Raw genomic sequence first — 20722 nt, forward strand, 5'->3', positions numbered from 1 at the left:
TGTCCAAACTAAGGCTCTAAGAGTAAATGTAAAAAGTTCAACCAGTCACATGTTAGTAACTGATGCTGATCTCCAATGAATATGTAAATTTTACTTGTTGCATAGCGATACATGAAATGTTTTTATTTCAGTAAAGGGCTAAGACTGAAACAAGCTAAGACTGAACTTACATCTTGGTGGTGTAACTGGACATAGAAACATGCACGTACACACGCGCGCACACGCACACACACACACACATACACAAATCTCGCTTTAAGAGGCATTTGCCAGACTTACACACTTAGCTAATCCTTGAATCAGACTAATCTTAGTCAGGGAATCCTGAAAGCAATAACCATTAACAAATAGAACAGTCTTCCACAGTATGTTTTCTGAGACCCTTTTTCTAAAGAACTGATGAATTTGAATGGAAAAATAGTTGATTGGCTTCCAATGTCATATGTAAATTGCTGTATATTCAGACCAATAAAAGCCATTTTATTTCTTAGGTCTGCTAAATGTCCTTTTATTGTCGTGTAATCTTAAAAAAAAAAAAACTTTCTCTGATCTAATGGAGTCTAATCACATTCAGTAATGGACTACAAAATCAATGCACCAAAAGCCTCTTTTGTTACAGACTTGGCAAATTGTGTAAAAAAAAAACGCTTTTAAAGGCTGACAAATCTTTTCACTGGAGTTCAGCTGTTATGTTTCAAACATTTCTCTGCAAAATTCATTCTTAGGCTTCCACATGGCCGCCTGACGTGTGAAGAAAAAAAGGAAAACTATTTTACTCTTTAATAGGTTTTTGTGGAGAGTTCTACCTTATTCATCCTGGAGTAGGCATTGGGTCAAGACATTGTTGAGGGGTAGTGTGTGTCTAATGGGACACACATTGGAGTAAGCCAAAGTGCTCCCTAGTTGAGTGCATGTGTCAGAGTTTCACATGCGAGAGCTGTCTTTGGAGATTGTGGTGAGGGGGATACGGAGCCAGTGGGTCCTGGAGGGAACTGATCATGATGTCTTTAACATGCTGGGAGAACCAGTTCAGTTATGCTGTTTAAACATGTCATTTTTCCTTAAGCTCACTCATACGTCTGATAAAAATCAAAGACTACATGTCTACAGGGTACGGAAAGCTGAGTGTTTCACTATAACGCACACACAAGCACACACATACACACACACATACACACACACACACGTACTCACACACATACACACACACACACACACACACACACACAAAGAAACACACTCTGGGAGGTGTGTGACATCAGAGTTCACCCGGGGTGTATGTCAGTCCTCTGGTGAAAGATTTCTAGTGGGAAACACAGAGACTCTGAGGAGAGCCAGAGTACAACTGCTCCTTCATACAGTCATACAGCTCTCTCCCTCTCTCTCTCTGTCTCTCTCTCCCTCTCCCTACCTGTCCTTCTATCTGTCTATCAGTCTATCTGTCGATCTTGCGCTCTCCTCTCAGCCATAGTATTGTTTGACTCACAGTCTAAGGTTCTCTTACTCTCCACTCCTATGGCTATACAAGCACGCTACATACCCTCACACACACACGTGCACACACATACACACACACACACACACACACACACACACACACACTAACATAACCACCACCATCACCAGCATCTGGAAAAAATACCTAACTTTATTGTCCTGCTGGTGCTCATTCACCTCTCACCAGCAGTATCAGACTGACTTCAAACGAGTTTCACGTTCTACTATCCCCCATCTCCAAACCAGTCAAAAACACCATTCTTTCATTATCGATTTCTCTTCAATAGTCACATTAGCCAACTAAAGAGAGGCCAGAATGATGACATGATGATGATGATGAAATACAGAGTCCATTACTAAGCATGATATCTGGGAGTTACATTTGGGCGTAAAGACTAATACTTTAAGCATGAGGAACAATCTGAACTCTGACTAACTGCTGCTGACAAACAAGCTGATTTTAGTCATGTCACGTACTCATTTAAAGGCTCCAAATCAATCAATCTCAACCGTAATTATCATTTAAGTCATTTTTACCACAGCTTCTTCAAAGCACAGAGAATGTAGTCTTATTCTTTAACAGTTCATAAGTCTTTGTGATAAGATATAGCTGTCTGACAGTAAGTCCAATGCTGCGTTTTGTTCCAGAGGAATCATTAAAACAGATCTGACGCAGCCAGAGACTGTAAGGGAAGTGGCGACAGATTAAATAAATAACCGTACTGACACGTTTATTTACATGTGTCTCCATGCGTCCATTCGTAAGGAAACACTCACACACATATTTTAATAATAATAATAGTAATACAAAGCCTGGTGCCTGTCTCTGTCAGCCTGGCAAGAGATCTGGGGCTGTTTCTCTCTAATTACATCCACATGCATTTAGACAGAGAGAAAGAGAGAGAGAGAGAGAGAGAGAGAGAGAGAGAGAGAGAGACAGGGAGAGCGAGAGAGAGAGAGAAAGAGAGAGAGAGAGAGAGAGAGAGAGAGAGAGAGAGAGAGAGAAATTCAGTGGTTTTGACAAGCCCTTCTCTCAACACCAGAGTGCAGATCCAAACATGGGTTTGGGCCAAAAATAACATTTCATCAATCTTGTTTCTCTGACAGAGGAACGGCATCAAACAAAGCTTCTCCTAATGGCTTTCACTCTACACTGGACTCTTTGCCCTCCAACTCAACATGATGAAAGCTTCGTCTGACCACGGACATGTCTGACGTCGCTCGCAGAGAGAGAGAGAGAGAGAGAGAGAGAGAGAGAGAGAGAGAGAGAGAGAGAGAGAGACAGGCAGGGAAGGAGGGGGAGAAAGACAGTATAGTCAAACTCAAGCATGAACAGGGACCGATTTGCTGTGCTGATCGCTGGGTCGTATGTGTGTGCAGACCCATAGAACTCGCGTGGGAGTTCAAACAAGCCACATTCACATTCAGGGGCCAATCACGGGGCTTCCCGCCTTTCTGACACAAAAAAAAAAAAGAACCACGGCCACGCAGACGGGACATGGGAGTGCCAAGCGGACAGCAGCGGGCAGAGAGAGAGAGACAGAGAGAGAGAGAGAGAGCACGGGCAAAGTCCAGGCGATCAGGGTGTGGGCAGGACTGAAGATCAGGGCCAATCTCAGGTTAAAGGTTAAAGGTCTTAAGGCCAGGCAGAGATGAGATGATGAGTTAGCGGATAGATGCCCTGCAGCCAATGAGACAGCTTTTTTTTTTTTTTTTTGGTCTTTTTCATGTGGCACATGCGCTACCACAGAAAAGCCCAACAGCACCTCCACCCATACAGCGCAGGCAAGAAAGAGGATGCAGGCATGAATACACTCCAAAATGAAATTAAATCAAAGCATACAAAGCAAAAAAAAAAAAAAAAAAACAACAACAAGAAAAAAAAAAAAAAAACAGCGATGAGGCTGGACAGACCAACAGAAATGTTGCAACTGACATATTTGTGTTGTCTGTTTTTTTGGTTTTTTGTTTTAATACATTTTTAATATGTAGTTTGGTAGGGTTTTCATGACTATTGGTCAGACTGTGATCAGAAGTACATTAAAGATTATTAAGAAGAGAACAGGACAGAGATATGAAAAAAAAAAAAAAAAAACAGCGTCGTAGTCATGAAAGCTCTAGAGATCAGAGTGAAAATTAAAAAAGCAGCGGAATAGGATGTTTTAACAAAAAGAAGCCACAGACACAGAGCAAAAAGGGCAATGGACATGTGCCTGGGTATGGCCAAGGTCTCCAGTCACTGTGTGTGACAAAACAATCCTTTATTTAATCCTCTATTCATTTTTTTTTTTCTGTCTTCTTTTTTTCTGCATCAAATCTACGTACTAACACCCCCCTCCTCCTCCTCCTCCTCCTCCTCCTCCTCCTCCTCCCTCCGGAACAGAGGAAGGGCGTTCTAGTCACACAACCACACCTTGTCTGGATTTGGACTTACTTTCTGCCACGTGTTGAGTTATAACTCCCTCCATATTTCTTCCGATTAAGGATGAGGGCAGCGATTTCTGGCACGTAGCGAGCAAACATGGCCTGCATGCATGGAACAGAGAGAGAAAAGTGCATGCAGAGAGGGAGTCGTACAGCCGCTGCCCTTGCAGCACAGCCAACCAGAATACTTACTTTCGTCCATTAACGGCACTATAAGAACCGCCGTATTTCTTACGATTTCCAATTAACTCTATGATTTCAGGGACGTAGCTGGCAAACATGGCCTAGGGAAGAAGACAGGAGACAGAAACACAGACTAAAAAAACGACTGCGCAAGGAGAGAGAGAGAGAGAGAGAGAGAGAGAGAGAGAGAGAGAGGGAGAGAGAGCGTGTGTGAGCGAGAGCGCTAGACGACGCGGGAGAGAGAGAGAGATGCGCTCTTTCCGAACGAGTTTGCCCCACACATCTGAAGGGGGTGGAAGTAGTTTTGGAGGAAGGGTTGGGGGGGTATGCTCAGATAAAAGAAAGAGAGAAATTTCTGTAGTCGTTTTGCGAATTTTTGTGATGTGAAAATTCAAACTAAAAGGAGAGGGTTTAGAATGCCAAAATGTCTCTCTTGCAGTGGAAAAAAAAAATCAAAAAGCGATCATAGGCTACGAGGTTTAAAAAGAACTCCACAAATTTCATAAAAAAGAGAAAAAAAAACTAGCAAAAATGCTATTCGCGGGGAAAATCACCCATAAATTTTAAACTCAAGGGTTTCGAGAGGAATAAAAAAATGACTCGTTGACCTCTCATCATTCTCGGAAAGCACAAAAAAAGAGTCCCAAAGTGTATTAAGAAGAAAAAAAAAAAACCTATGTGCCATGTTTTGTCCAACAAACACGAGAGAAGTGTCAGGTTGATTTGAATAGCCCGACCTGAGCGTCCACAGCTGCAAAACACATTAAGACTCATTGATGTGGAGTTATGCAAATGAGCTGGATGCCTTTTGCACAGAGTGCAGCCACGACTGAGAGGGGCAGAGGGCACCTAACGGACAGTAACACTGCTGAAACTAATGCCATTCACAGTTAACGCGACGTAACGTTAACGACACTGCTAACCCAACTGTACACACCTTTCACTATGTCTGTCTACATTATATGTGTTTCATGTGTTCTGTTTGTGGAGCCGAAACCGAAATCAAACTTTAACTGTAAAGCGTCCGGCTCAAATCTCAGCCTCATATACCCTTACGGATCTCAGCTGTAGATGTTAACTGTTTGCGTCTTGAAATTCAGCTATCACAGTGAAAGTTGAATCTATCATGCTACCATGTATAGGACTGTTCTAAGATAAGAATACAATGATGAATGAATGAAAACCTGATTAATGTTTCTGCACTCTCAACCAGAGAACATCATAAAGATCACTGGAAACTGCTACACAGAACTTGACATGAGCTATGAGAAGTTACGACATCAGCTAGTCCAGAGTCTCCACAGTACAGTGACAGCGCAGACGCTGACAGAGAGCAGACAGTGTGACCTGGGGATACCTAGACCCGTCTTGACAACGCTACAAACAGAGGCTTCAAAACTACCGACCTTTGTGTGATTTTTTTACAAGAAATATAAATGATTATGTGTTGAGGGCAGAAGGCTCAGTGGCTGCTTATCGCCATGGAAACGCTCAGGCCAGCCTATGGCTCATCTTCCTGCCACTGTGTTTGTTGGAATTTGGGGGGAAGGGGACACAGAAAGAGGACGGGGTCTCCTGAAACTGCAGAACTGCTTTGAGAGAACAACAACAGTATTATCAACACTATTATTCAACATAATACAGTCACTTACACACAACCATTAAGACATATACAACAGACAAATCGTAATGGGAAGAGTTATAAGGAAAGCAACCACTTTTTTACTTTAAACTCCACAAATATATAAAGTTAACAGACAAAGCATGAGGCTATTTGAATCTAACAAGAGGAACGGGGTTAAAACAGTGGAGCGCAGGCAGTGAAACTCCATTGATGGGAACAGGGGTACAGTGATGACTGTGATAAGCTGTTACCTATCTATTGGTAAGGGTTTTACATCTGTATGAGTCTATATGAGCTATGAGACTGGGGGTGGAAGAGGTGCATGATGGTGGTTGGGTGCAAGGATGGGGCTGAGATCACACAGTGGGGAAAAAGTGAGAAAGACTAGTTTTACCAGTCCCCCCAGAATGAAGAAGACCATGAACAGACGGCCTAACGTAGTTCTCGCACAGACGTCTCCGTAGCCCACCGTGGACATTGTCACCATAAGCAAGTACACACATTCCCAGTATGAAAGCGACTGGGAATTCTGGAAGTTTTCCCAAGGATCTCCTGAGTTTTCCACCTGTTTGGGACAAAGAGCGTCAAATTCCCATCACAAAAAATGTAACCTTTGGTTTCCGATTGTATTCTGAATGGTCCTCCACTGTCACCTACTGGCTGTTTATAATATGACTACCATCAAATGTGGGGCATCAAGTTGGCATTTCTGTGTTTACGGTTTTCATGGGAATTTTGTGTATAGGCTATGCTAGGCTATGCTGCCATCTAGTGGTTTCCACATTCTATAACACATCTAGACAAACGTACAATCGCTTTAGGAGCCTAATATGCACTTTAACTAAACTGTCTGTCTCTGTATATGAATTTCTCTTTCTATTTATCATTTCTGATTAAGATTGAAGCCTTCATCCATACATTAAAGTTGCCTTTTTTCATAATCTTGCTGAAATATGACCAGTCCTCACACAAACTGATGTAAACAATTTGTCACCAGTAAAAATGTATACAATGCTCTTTTAATTTTTTTTCTATATTGTCACTACACAGCACAGCACTGCCTGTCTGCAGATTATAAGACTGATTTTAAGACTTTACTGCAGGATTTCAAAGCTCTACAGAATCACTGAACACCTCTATAAACTTAATACATTCAGATTATACTTCTGCTCTCACTCTTGATGTTCACTTCTTTTTTTATTTAGACCATTTATTTGCTTTTTATGTTTTTACTTTTATGTTTTTATATTTTACTGGTCTCAGTTTCTATATCTAGCTTGATTTGTATCTCTATCTATTTCTCTTTATCTCTACTTTTCTTCTCTATTTATATCTCCACACTTTTTATCTCTATTCATATCTTTATCTGTATCTCTCTCCATTCTCTGTTTATGTCTATAAATATATATACATACATACTTTTCTATCTCTATCTCTACTTTTGATCAGTATCTCTGTCTCAACTTTTTATCTCTATTTACATATCTCTCTCTCTCTATTTTTTTTTTATCTCTGTCTCTTTCATCTCACATTTTGAGTGTGTGTGAGTTTTTAACGAGTTCTGATCCTGTATTCTTTCAGTGCAATTTTACTATTCCTTATGTGAGCACGTCAGGGTGTCTGGCCATGTGTGAAAGGTGCAGTATGGGGATGATGCTGGTTGGTTGGCGGTGGTGTGTGACTCACCAGATGAATGAATCCAGCAGCTGTGAGCCATGTACTGATGAAGATGGAGCACAGGTTCACCAGCTTAATGGAATTACTATAGAGAGAAAAGAAGCACACAAAACCAGACACTACCCTCAGCCCTTAAAGAACATGTCATCTAACATGTAATCCAGCAATCAGAGCCCTAGCTGAGCTGATTTGTTCTCTCTCTCTCTCTCTCTCTCTCTGTGTGTGTGTGTGTGTATGTGTGTGTGTGTGTGTGTCCTGTCTGATTCCTGAACTTAATCCCATCAGGGAGCTGCAGTGAGTCAGGGAGAGAGAGTGTGTGTGTGTGTGTGTGTATGTGTGTGTGTGTGTGTGTGGGTGTGTGTGTGTTGCAGTGATGTTAAATATTGCAGGACTGAGGTACTATTCCGTTCAGATACACAGGAGCAGCTCTGTTAAAACATCAGACACTTACCTTGTTTTTAAGATATTCAAAAACTGTAAAATTTCCGAAAACTGTATTAGTCTCAAAGCTCTCAGAAACCTCAAACCTGCACAGAAACAGAAACATAAAACACAGCGTCAAGTCACAATGTCCATAAAGTCCATACACAATATTACAGTTCTTTAAAGCCACAGTATTTTGGAATGTGACTGACAATGACATTCACACGGGTAAACACAATACTTATTTAGTACAAGGTAACAACACACGTCTCACAGTGTCCTAATGGTGAAGCGATAGTCCAGTCCTGAATTCACTGGATGACACACAGAGTCCAGTCTGTACACGCACAGTGTCAATGCAGTGTACATACCATCAGCCTCATCTCTTCACTGATCAGTATAAAGTCACATCAGACAGCTCCAGATTTTATTGTGAAAATTGAACATGGACAATTTATGGGAGTTTCGCAAAGTGGGACAGTAGTATATGCACTTGTTAGTGTGAGTGTGTGTGTGTGTGTGTCTGTGTGCTTGATAGGCATTTGTGATCAGATTAGAGAATAATTCAACACCTGGTACACTGACCTGCTTACATAAAGCACAACCAGGTCCACACACACCAAAAAGGAAAATGTGTGTGCGTGCGTGCAGACACACACACACACACGCACACACACCTACACACACACACACACTCACACATATCACCTATCTTACAATAAACACCTCAACTGCCCATATTGCGGAAACACACAGCTCAGACTGTGAGTGTTTAAAGATCTGTCAAACAGGTGGAGCGACACAAACACACCTCTAATCACATCATTCATATAATCACCCTCTGACTTCCACATACTTCACTCCAACACTTTTCACTTCAAACACACACTTCTCTCAAACACAGCCGGTAGTCTCCAGCGCGATTTTCAGTTGTGCTTGCTATTTGGAGGGTCCGGCATCGATAAGGTTACTCTTACCCCAGTTAGACAGCGTACGCAGACAAGAGAAGACCGACCGATGGATTCTGCGGGTCTCTTTTCCCTCCCGGGCCTGCCCCGGGACCACACGCACCCGATATCCATTCTGGAACAAATCTCCGCATGACTTCTTCCTCCTTCTGCTGTCCTCCATCACCTCAGTGTGAAGGGTCCCCCTCAGACCCCGAAACACTAAAATCTTACTGGAAATCATGACCCCAGGCCCTCACAAACACGCTCACACACGCACACACACACACGGCCAGACACAGATCACCCTCCTACTGCTTCAGGATACCCCTGCAAAGACACTCTGAGAGTCTACCTCAACGGAAACGACGACAGAAATTGGAAAAAAAAAGAAGAAAGATGCGTTGACGCGAAAAAGAAGCAACAACCAGCGGCGTCGATGTCACACTACTCTACGAATCTGCACAGAGTCTACGCCTGAATAAAGCCCAGACACCTGCCCGCCTGTCTGCCCGCCTGTCTGTCTGCCTGCCTGTTTGTCTGTCTGTCTGTCCTGAATTAAGAGAGGCTGAGGGGTTACGTCTCATTCCCTGACAGTTTTTAATCTCTCTCTCTCTCTCTCTCTCTCTCTCTCTTTCTCTCTCCCTCCCACCCACACGCATCTCCCTTTGCCCCCTTGCAGTCGCAAGAATTTTGTTTTGCCCAATCAGTAACATGCTGTATTTTGATGTCGAGCGGTTTTTTGTGACAGTTCAATCTTGCAGGGATTTAAGTCAATTGAAATGAGGGAGAAAAAAAAGGAAAGAAACAGAACAATAATCTTTACTGAAGAACATCGGAGAGAACAGACGCAAATACGACATGTTTATATTTCTACAAAAGTTCAATCTGAATGGTTTTTTTTTTCTTTTCTTTTCTTTTTTTTCAAACCACAATGTATCAAATAGAGTTTTTGTCTCTTTTTACAGGGCTCATCTGATGCAGCTCTGGCGCTTGTTTACAAACACAGTTGTTATATTCCCTCTCTATATTTGCGAGCAGAGCGTTTGAATCCTAACAGTGGGTATTACATCATGCTTTGGCTCTTTTGCCATGGTGCACACTGACAACGCAGCCGAGTTCACAGAACTGGCACAAAATTTGTGATAAACCAACCAACCAACCAAACAAACAAACAAAAAAAAAGAGTTTGATTGTGTGTCTACATGCATAGTAGGTGAGCTTCTGTTTAAGCAAACAAACAATATACGGAATACAAATACGATACAAAATTCTAAAGGTCACCCAAAGGGTGTCCCATGCGTTTTTCTCATGACAATAAAGTAGAGATAAAACTACTTCATTCAAACTGCATATACACCTGTTATCCACTGTGAACTGTTCTCCACAGACCTCTACACTCCACAATCATCTGCTCACTTCACAGTAAACTTCAGAGTTTCTCCAGTGGGCAGCGCTGTCGTGAACTACATGATGATTTCTGATGTGTGTGTATTGTGTATGTGAGTGTATGTGTGTGCGTAATGTGTGTGTGTGTGTGTGTGTTTGTGTGTGTGTGTGTGTGTGTAATGAAAGAGGGATTAGTATAAATGAGTCTGGGTTATGTCAGCCATCCCCCACCCCCTCACACACACACACACGCACACAAACACACATCTGTTCACAGTAAACAGCTGTTCATTCAGAAACCTTCCTCACTTCAGGACTTTCATTGAGATCTGCCTGATCACAGACCAGCCCCGGGTCACGTGCACCAGTCCCTGCCTGCACTGGTCCCATTTTCTCAATCAGAGTGGGACGAACCTTCCTAAAGACAGATAACAGCCTCGCCAGTCTACCCGGATTACTTCTGCCTGCAACAGCGCTTCCCATAATTCCAAGGCAGTGCAGACACGTGAACAGAGCTCACCATACTAAAAAAGATTAAACACACAAACCAATTTCTCATTCTAATGTTAGTCTTGTCCAGTTTTATGAGATGCTTCCTGCCAGTGTGTTTAGGCAGTTTGATGGTGTGTGTGTGTGTGTGTGTTTCCATGCATTTGTCTGTGTGTTTGTGTCTATGTTTAAACAATACTCCACCAAAACACCAGGTGGCAATGTGACTTCACTAAAGTTTAGTACATGCTGAAGAGAGGGGAAAAACAAGTCAGTCATATTCACTATTGTCAGTCAAACTCACCATCAACAAAGAGTCTCAAACACACCGACACGCTAACGAACCAGGAGATACTGACAAATGTGCCTGCAAATATCAGATTTGATATTGCCCTCCGGATACACACACACACACACACACATTTAGTAACATATTTACATGAATTCTGAATGTATCAGATGTCAGTGTGTGTCACAGTCAGTGTTGCTGTTGACACCAGATGAAACAACAACAGATGTCAGAGCTGAAAAATTATGTGTGTATTTTTTTTAAATTCACAAAAATACAGGCTACTCCATACACTGGATTATTTTTAGTTTAACTATTTGTTTAAGCGAGGGAGGTAAATTCATTAAGGACCAGTTTCTGTAAAGACAGCTCCAGTGCAGGAGGGAACAGGATCACAGTGTGAAAGTCCATCTGAACCAACGTACTGGGTTTAAGTGTGTTTTGTGTTAAAGAAAGAAAACTGCAGTACTCTATAACAGGACTGCAAACCTCAAACTCTACAGCTACTGACAAATTCATTAACATCCACCTCAGGATCTCAACCAGCATCCGTACAGTTCCCAGTCACGAACTGAACAGACTTCACACAGCTGTTTGCCACTGCGGGCAACGTTCTTTGCACTGTGCTTGTGTGCATGTGTGTGTGTGTGTGTGTGTGTGTGTGTGTGTATGTGTGCATGTGCGTGTGTGTGTCTGCGTGGTGACAACCCATTCCAGTTAAAGAGTGTATCTGTTATAGAAAGTCTGTGTCAAGTTAAAGAGAGTACTGGTCCCGTTAAGGAGTATAGAAGTCCAGTTAGAGAGTGTGTGTCATCTGTACAGGCCTGTATAACGTGAGACAGTGTGTGTGTGTTTTCTGAGCCTGGTGTTAATTGGTTAGGTGGAACAGGGTGGAGAGAAGGGGCAAGCTAGCAGCACTTCAACAGTATGTCCCGCTAATCCACACATGCACACACAATCCTCCAGGGGAGAGAAATACGCACTTCCCTTCTGGTTTAAGACGATTAATTTCCACTTCTGAAGAGGGAACTCAGTAGGCTCTCTCACTTTCATTACACGCGTATTTCTTTTTCTCTATCTTTTCTCTCTCTTTTTTTTTTTAATCAAATCCACTTTAAAGAGGAGAGTTCTATTAGGGAAATGCACTGGACCACCCTTGTGCCCTTCACACACACACACACACACACACACACACACACACACACACATGGGCCAAGGTTGTTAAATGGTGCGTTTTAAGGGACCAGAATGAGATTTAATGAGGATGAATCAGGCTGCAGGTGCCCTGTGCTATAGGATGCAGTGGCACAGATTAAAACACCTGATTACTCCTATTCTAATCCTGATTATAGACTTCAGCTTTACAGCTCTACCTCAACCTTTACCCCCAAATCATCACTCCCAATGTGACAAGTCCATGTACATTAATGATGGGACATGTCATATAAAAAAAACTGCCCAACACTGCTCAAACACACTTACAGACATATACATGTATACACACACACGCAGACATGCACCTACTCCTTTCGCATCTGCAGGTCAGCTGCTGTTTGATGCAAACACAGAGAGACAATAAATCATTAAACTCCACCAGCCAATCAGTGAACAGTGTTTAGCTGTCCAACTGAGTGTGGAGGAAAGGGCTGTTTCAGGCAGAGTGGAGGAGATCCAATACCCACACAGACATGCACGCACACACACACACACGGCAAACAGAAACGCATAAAAGTTCACTCTCACGCAATTAAACACTCCACCTGCCTAGTCACCTTGTTGGTGCTTCACTAATATCTGTTTGACGTGTTGCGGCAGACGTGTGAACTACACTGAGCCCAATGTTCTCTTTTCAGACTGTCTCTACTGAACAAATTCAGCCCTGTTCACTGAGCCCATACACACAAGCAGGAGACAGGTCAGAGGCCTCTTCAGGCCACTTTACCTGACAGAGAGGAGCAGCTATGTGATACTTTAATGAGATCTCCCCTCCTATTATTTGCCTTCAACATCTTCCAGCCTTTATACTCTCTCCTCTCACTCTGCTCCTCTCATCTCTTGCGACACATGGCAAGACAGTGTCAGCTTCAATGAGGACAGAGATGACAACAAAAGAGAGAGAGAGAGAGAGAGAGAGAGAGAGAGAGAGAGAGAGAGAAAGTACAGACTTACCTAGCCAGCTTCTGTTAAGGTAAACAGACACAAACACAGGGGGCACTGTGAAGAAATCCACCACTGAGTTCACCTCCAACCAGAACCACAGCTTATCATTGGCTGCTATGAACTGAGACAAGACAGACAGAGAAAGAGACAGAAAGGAAAAAAGAGGACTTTTATTATGGTTCATTCCAACTTTTTAACATCTTTCAAAATAATAATAAATTCAAACTCTGAATTCCGAGATCAGGGGAATCCACATTTTTGATTTTTAATTTATGAATTATTTTATTTTTTCTCAAAATTGATGATGTACTTACACGCAGGCCAAAGTAGAGCAAGAAAAAAACATTGAACGCCATGTCGATTTGTAACGTGAAGTCTTTGTAGAAATTCTGACAGGATTCTATGGGACTGGTGGAGAGACAGAGAAAAAAACCACTTATTTCAAAAACTAATAACAATTCATGAGATTCAACCCATTTCATCATCATTCATCATTTCAAAAAGTGAAAGTTTCAGTCAGTCTGGTGACAAAAAAAAAACCCTGATAAGATAACAGCCTTTATTTTTAATAAGAGTAGTTGTAGATATCATAGCGCTGAAAGATCACAGAGAACTGTGTAAAAAAAACATCACAGCTTTAACCTTTTAACTATTGTGTCTGAAATCAGTCCGGCTAAGATGTGAGATCTGCTCAGGCATAAAGAGAAAGTGCCAGAAAACCTCACTGCGACAGAATGAATCCCGTGGAGGAACCAAACCGATACGAAACTGGCTCCAGCATAAAAAGGGTTAGTACGACGACTGAGATGGAATTTATTAAGTTAAAAGGACCATATTGAGAGAAAGCCCTCAGAGGGTCTTAGCCTAATGTTGTTTTGCCCTCTCAGTGACCTTAGCATTGATCTCACCTTGCGACCCCATTATTTATAAACTACTCACTTCCCAATTTCATAAAGGATGGCTGTAACAGAAAGTGCTCTTCACCGTAGACGAACACTGCCATTTTATGACATACTGTCATTTCCGAGTCACGGTGATTAGTAGTCAACTGACGGAGAGCTCTGGTGAAACGTGTGAAACAGTGGCTGTGATTCAAATAAACAAACAAACAAATATGTGTATTCATGTGCATTCAGAGTCGTGACTAGTAAACATTTGGCTAGGGATAGGACAGGGTGTCTGTTTGTAATTATACACAGGGAAATCAGGCACAATGTAAAATTATGACCTTAAAAAGAGTGACATACATTCCTCTCTCTTCCACACACAAGAAAACTTTCTTTATTTTTCTGTTTTACACACACACACATACACATATGCGCACACACACACACACACACACATAAACAAACACACATACACATATGCACAGACACACACACACATATACAAACACACACACGCACACACTTCTCTCACATGTCTCTCTCTCTAATGCAAAAAATTGCACCATTTGGTCCATAATACATTATGTCTTCAGCTTTTTCTCAACAAGACCAGTGAGAGCTGACCTGAGAGCAGCAGGGTATTCTCCCTTACTGTTCTGAACAGAGGAGAAAAGGAAACTCAAGTGAGAAAGAAATAAACTCATTCTACGGGAGGTGGAAGAGAGAAAAAAGAGGAAAATTCGCATTTTGTCGCTACGGAAAACTCCTTTTTACAGAAATAGAATAAGGTGAGTAATAGAAAATGGTTTTTTTTCTGTAGCTGAGGATTCATTCTCCCCTTTAGTAAGAATCTGAATCATTAAGAAGGTCCTTGAATTTAAGATTGGGCATACAATGGATTTGGGTTATATAATACTCCCTCAGATATCTGGTAAAAGACCTGTTTCTCTTTTCCTTTTTATACTTTTTATGCATTTTAATGCCTTTCATCAGAAAGACTTACATTTTTGCTTTTTAAAAGTGAATTATCTTTTTTTTTAAATTTTGTGTTACATACATAAATAGGTACATACATAAACACACACACACACACACACACAATTTGTGGTGCACAAAGTATTTCCGGAATGAAAAAGCATACGACTGGTACAGATTAAGGCTGATTGTTATACATACAGTAATCTGTTCTGATTCCAAAAATACATACACAGATGATGAGAGTGTGGCCAACATACAGGAATCAGCCGATAATCACTCAATCTCCAGTTTATGTCCACATTGGGTAGCTGGTGTGTGTGTATGTATGCATGTATGTTTGCATGTATGTATATGTGTGGAGGTGTGCGAGTGTGTGCAAGTATGTGCATTTGGATGTGTGTATGCCTGCATGTGTATGTGTGTGTGTGTGTGTGTGTGTGTGTGTGTGTGTGTGTGTGTGTGTGTTTGCATGTATGTGTGTGTATTTGTATGTGTGTGTGAATGTGTACGTATGTGAATGTGTGTATGTAAATGTGTGTGTGCGCGCGCGTGCGTGTGTGTGTGTGTACAGGGAGAGCACAAACGCAGAAGTCCTGATCCTCAGGCTCAAAGTCACTTCACACTGTGCTGTCACATGGCCTCCCCAGACACATGGCGTTTGGGCAGAAATAGAACTGCTTTCTCTCTCTGTTCTCTCTCTCCCTGTGTCTCTGTGTTCTCTCTCTCTCTCTCTCTCTCTCTCTCTCTCAGAGTCACCCTCTCTGGGCAGTGTGAGATCCTGTGGAAAAAGTCCAAAGCAGAGATGCAAGTGAACAGCTCCCTGCTCCGGGCCCATTCCGTGACCTGACGTAACTCATTGTGTGAGGTGACTGCAGTGATGGGGGAAACGTATGAGACTGCAGGTAATTAGACTTCCACAGTGGAAAACACAAAAGGAGAGAGAGAGAGAGAGAGAGAAAGATGGAGAGAAGACAATAAAGAACAGTAAGAGAGAAAGCAACTGTGACTGCTAGCTGTGTTGTCATTAGAGTCAGCGTTAGAATCAGGCCTGTCCTGTCAGGGACGCTCAGGAGGTGAGTTAGCAGTGGGTTGCTGTGGGTGACCAGGCACTGAATCAGGGCTAAGCTTTTGCAGAAGTGATTGATTCAGGCCAAGGCAACATTTCTAAAATAAGAGTGATTTACCACCACCCGCAAGGCTACTACACACACACACACGCACACACACACACATACACACACAGTGTGTCTGCAGGGATTCTAAATATAGATACACTATTTTAATTTCCTCCCTATTAAAGACACACACACACACACGCACACACACACACACATTCACACAATAAGCTCATTCCGCATCCAAAGAACGAAACAGAGAACTGATGAAGCCATTTAAAATAAACAACTGCACTTCACAGAGCTCTGGCATTGTAAGTGGCTTTTACTGGTTTTTCCATCTGAAAACACTTCATATACGCTGTGGTACTGGAGGAAAGACCTCATTACTGGGAGGAGGGGCTCATTTTTGGCTGTGGTAATCGGAGCCTTTTTCATGTTAATAATGAAATTGTGTCTGGTGGTTTCTCTGGGAGAATGGGGGGTTTGCTGGGTCTATTCAGGACTGATCTGTTCAGACGTGAGGAGACGTAAAACCAATCTGAGCAGAACAGCTGAAGTCTCGTATTCAAGAAATATATTTTGATCATCGAGTTAAAAACAATTTTGTCGGAGAGCACCGAGTCGGGCTGGACATAACCAGACATATAAATCACAAATGAACAGAGATGTGTGATGGTGCATAACCACCAGGGAGGGAAACATGACCTAAATGGACATATAAATAAAAATAAGCAATTCATTTCAACAAAGTTAAGTGTTATATCTGTTTCAAATTTCAGACACAGGGCAAACATCAACAAGGGCACCGCAGTTGGCAGATAACATTCTCTCTCTCTCTGCGTCTCTCTTTCTCTCTCTCTCTCTCTCTCTCGGATTGCGTGGGAGATCAGAGCACCGTAATGTGTGCTGGTATTGAGCTGAGATTATTCACGCCTGCATTGCAGTGGCAGTTTTACATCAGAAAGGGTAGGCTCTCTCTCTCTCTCTCTCTCTGAAGCCTGTTCCTGTCCTGGGTTAATAGTGTAGCTTTATATAGATCCAACCTGCTCTCAACTCTGAGTCATTTCACCTTCCAGCCAGAAGAAACCATTCAGTCCTCCCCTTTTGAAATGATCTTTCAATATTGACAATAATGCGGGGGACAGGGAAAGATACACACCTATCTACACACACACACACACACACACACACACACACACACACACAGTGCAAACCCTCCCACGCAGACTGTGTGATAACCCGAAACCAAGTCTAGGCATTCCTTTAAGGAGAGAGTCTCCTGCTGATGGCCTACATTCCTGTGCCGACACTGTGATGTTCCAGAAAAGGCTCAGTGGTCCGGAGGGACACACACGGTGTTCCCATTACGAATAAGAACACACGGCAAAGACAATGCTACAGCAAGTTTTACAGCCCGTACAATTAGACTTGTGTCTACAAATTTGGGTTTATTTACCAAGTAAAATGCTAATTTTGTTTCGAAAAGATGGCAGTTTTGTTTACTTGTTTTCAAAGACCATGGCTGTCCTTAACAGAACAGTAATAACTCATCTTGAATGTTTGTGATCAAGAGAATATTTCATCACCAAACCCTTATGTCTGCATCTCACTGGGTAGCAAAATGCTGCTACACTACATGAGACTTGAGCTTCACTGCATCTCTCTGTCTCCTCATGTCTGTGAGCCAGTAATTATTTACTTGGGGTTTATCACAGTAAACAGAGACCTGACACAATATCACAAACTCAGACAGGGCTCTAACCGGCTGGCAGCCGAACTCAGGGTATGCTGATGCTTGAACTTGACAGAGACGGGGGCGGGGGAGGGGGGAGGGGGTAGAGAGAGAGAGTGTGTGTGTGTGTGTGTGTGTGTGTGTGTGTAGTGAGGTGTGTAAAGCTCCAAAAGGTCTCTCCTGAGAGCGATCGTGTCCTCAGTGAGGTGCCATTAAAAGCCCATCTTTGGCCGGCCCACGTGGAGGGCCTGCCTGTACTCTTCATCAAATTTTGAGTTACCTAAGGGGAGTTTAGAATCAGTTGAGAGTCACTCAGCACACCAGCGCTAGGATGAATCCTGATGGCTTGTTTTAACGGACCATTACATTGTCTGCTCAGCCGACAGCAAGATGCATTCACTCCAGTTCTGCGTCTTATGAAAGAGGATGAGCAGTCAGACAGGACAACTTGGTCCTGAGTGCTCTTCAGGTATGACAGGCTGTCCAGCAAGTCCTGGGTTCAGTTCTTGGAACTGGTGGATAAACTGGACTGTATACTGAAGAGTTACCAGTAAAGATTCCTGACTCATACCTCATTGCTTTTGTGGCCTTGAGTAAAACACTTAACCCAAGTTCTCAACTAGAAGTTGTGAGTAAACTGTACAAGTCAGTCTGTGTTACAATACTGTAATTGCAGAGCAGAGCAATGCTAAGGTGCATTAGCGATGTTTAGAGTTTAGCTAAAGGTTAGCCGAGGAGTGTTGGTTATGTATTGAATGCAGATGAGGGGCGGTAAAAGTGTAGGGAGGTTAGCTGACGAAGATAATTAGCTATATCCAGAGATTAGCTGGAAGTTAAATAAAGAGCATAAAGGAGACTGAGAGTTAGCAGAAGAACATTTGCACTGTTTGAAGGTGTGTAGAGGTTAACTGTAGCTGAGCAGCCTTTGTATTGTTTGAAGGATAGCTGAAGAACATTAGCAGTACTTGGAGATTAGCCAAAAAGAGTGTCACGGTGTTTGGAAGTTATTTGAAGGTTAGCTGAAGAGTACAACACTATATGGAGATCATACTTGGGTTAACAGAAGAGAGTTAGTGTTTGGAAGTTACCTGAAGGTTAGCTGAACAGTATAAGCGCTGTTTGGAGGTCAGTTACAGAGTATTCATGGTATTAGCAGTAAGAGGCTGTGTGTCGTTTACACACTCCTGGTTGGGAAACAGACAGGAAGAACAAATCCTTCAGCTGTCTACGCTGAGTGGTGATAGTAACCGTATACTTCATCTGTTTATCACAAGTCTGCCCCATAACTCTCCACTGCTAATGCAGCCTGCTTTAGAACAAGGCCAAATGTCCCCTCACACAAACACACACACATGCTCATACATATCCTTATACTGTGAAAGACACCTTGACATCAGACTGACTGTTCTCTCATCTGTCTCCTCTAGAGACCATTTAGTCAGTTACTATCCATTAAGTCCATTATCCATTATTAATCTCTGCCAATCAAAAGCACAGGAAACAACACCAGCACTGCTGTTAATCAAATACCACATCCAGTTCATACAATATAGCCTTGCTATGCATTTATAGCAGTGCCTAGTCCTCCTTTAAGACCATTAATACGTTGCTATCTCTTTGGAGATGTTCTAATGTCTCCTCAGAAACAGGGTCAGCCACAGTGCAGTCTGAAACAAAATGGGGTTAAGGTTTCATCCTTGTCAGGAATTTTACAAACCAACTTAAGTTAATTTTCCAGTCCTGTCAGGATTCAACTCAAAACCCTGTGATTACTGGCTCTGTTCCATTCCATGTCACTCATTGCAGTGCTATCATTTAATATAAACACACAAAGTTAAGAGGGTTATGAGAATATATTGATTATACCATCAAAGCCCCTACTGCCAATACCAGCTCTCTAGCAACCGTTATCCACAAATAGACTATAAGACACAGCTCAGAACCAGAGAGCCCATCTAACCTGTCATCTTAGAGGCTCCCATGGGGCTGGAGTATCCCCATTGCCTGTCATTCTGTGTCTGCTGTTGATCACATAGATGAGGAGTGATTTACAGGAGTGACCAAAGGCTTTTCTTTAAGTCATCCTAGACCAGCATGCCTGATAAATCAATAAATGTAAATGCCAAAGTACAACTGCAAAGCAAACAGGTACCGAATAATGTATGCGCTGAAAGTGACATCTTGGTTTAGTTCGGAGTAACACACACACACACACACACACACACACACAAACAGAGAGAGAGAGAGAGAGCTGCTTGTCTTTCTCTGTGTCCTCTAAAGTCCTGACCAAGGCATTATGGGGATTATAAACCTCAATCATACAGAGATTTACTCTTAAAAATTATTGTGTTCGAATGTGTGTATATATCTGTGTGTGTGTGCATGTAATATATTGTGAGTGCATTTGTGTAGTATGTGCAGTGTAGTGTGTAATGTGTATGCATGTAGTCTTTGTAGCACTGTGTGTGTGTGTGTGTGTGTGTGTGTGTGCGTGTGTGTGTTTGTATAGCTGCAGGCCTAGCGTAGCTTTATCAGTGTGTTTACACACAGTCCTGATGCGCTGCGACTCATAAGATTGAACATTCGATTTTCCACGAGTTCTTTTTTTCTTATCTTTCATCAGTTTCCAGACAGGTTTGCGTGGCAATGCCAAGAATACAGTCCATATGAGCCTTCCCCTCAGCAGACAGGAGCCACATATGGCTGATTAAACTCTACCTGCTTAAGCTGTGGGCTCATTTAAATATTCAAACTCGTATAAAAGCTTTCTCACTGGCTCTGAACCCCACAGAGCAACATTAAGACTCCTGCAGCGCTTCTCTTCCTGTTCGTGTTGATATAAAATTATGCAGCTCAATATTTGGGGATCTCAAACAAACAACGTGTGGACATCTGGAAGTTATGT

General features: G+C 42.3%; 1 protein-coding gene across 3 annotated transcripts in view; it reads right to left on the minus strand.

Moving 5' to 3' along the window:
- Positions 1–20722, minus strand: part of kcnma1a (potassium large conductance calcium-activated channel, subfamily M, alpha member 1a) — a 133792-nt gene that overhangs the window by 53052 nt on the left and 60018 nt on the right. For all 3 annotated transcript variants that reach the window (XM_030770733.1, XM_030770734.1, XM_030770735.1), the window contains exons 4-9: positions 13417–13510; positions 13112–13223; positions 7857–7932; positions 7415–7490; positions 6123–6293; positions 4114–4205 (exon numbers count right to left, since the gene is read on the minus strand). In XM_030770733.1, the coding sequence (XP_030626593.1) occupies positions 4114–4205; positions 6123–6293; positions 7415–7490; positions 7857–7932; positions 13112–13223; positions 13417–13510 (621 nt within the window). The remainder of the gene's footprint in view (positions 1–4113; positions 4206–6122; positions 6294–7414; positions 7491–7856; positions 7933–13111; positions 13224–13416; positions 13511–20722) is intronic.

The sequence above is a fragment of the Chanos chanos genome, chromosome 4 (assembly GCF_902362185.1).
Source record: "Chanos chanos chromosome 4, fChaCha1.1, whole genome shotgun sequence".
Classification (NCBI taxonomy): domain Eukaryota; kingdom Metazoa; phylum Chordata; class Actinopteri; order Gonorynchiformes; family Chanidae; genus Chanos; species Chanos chanos.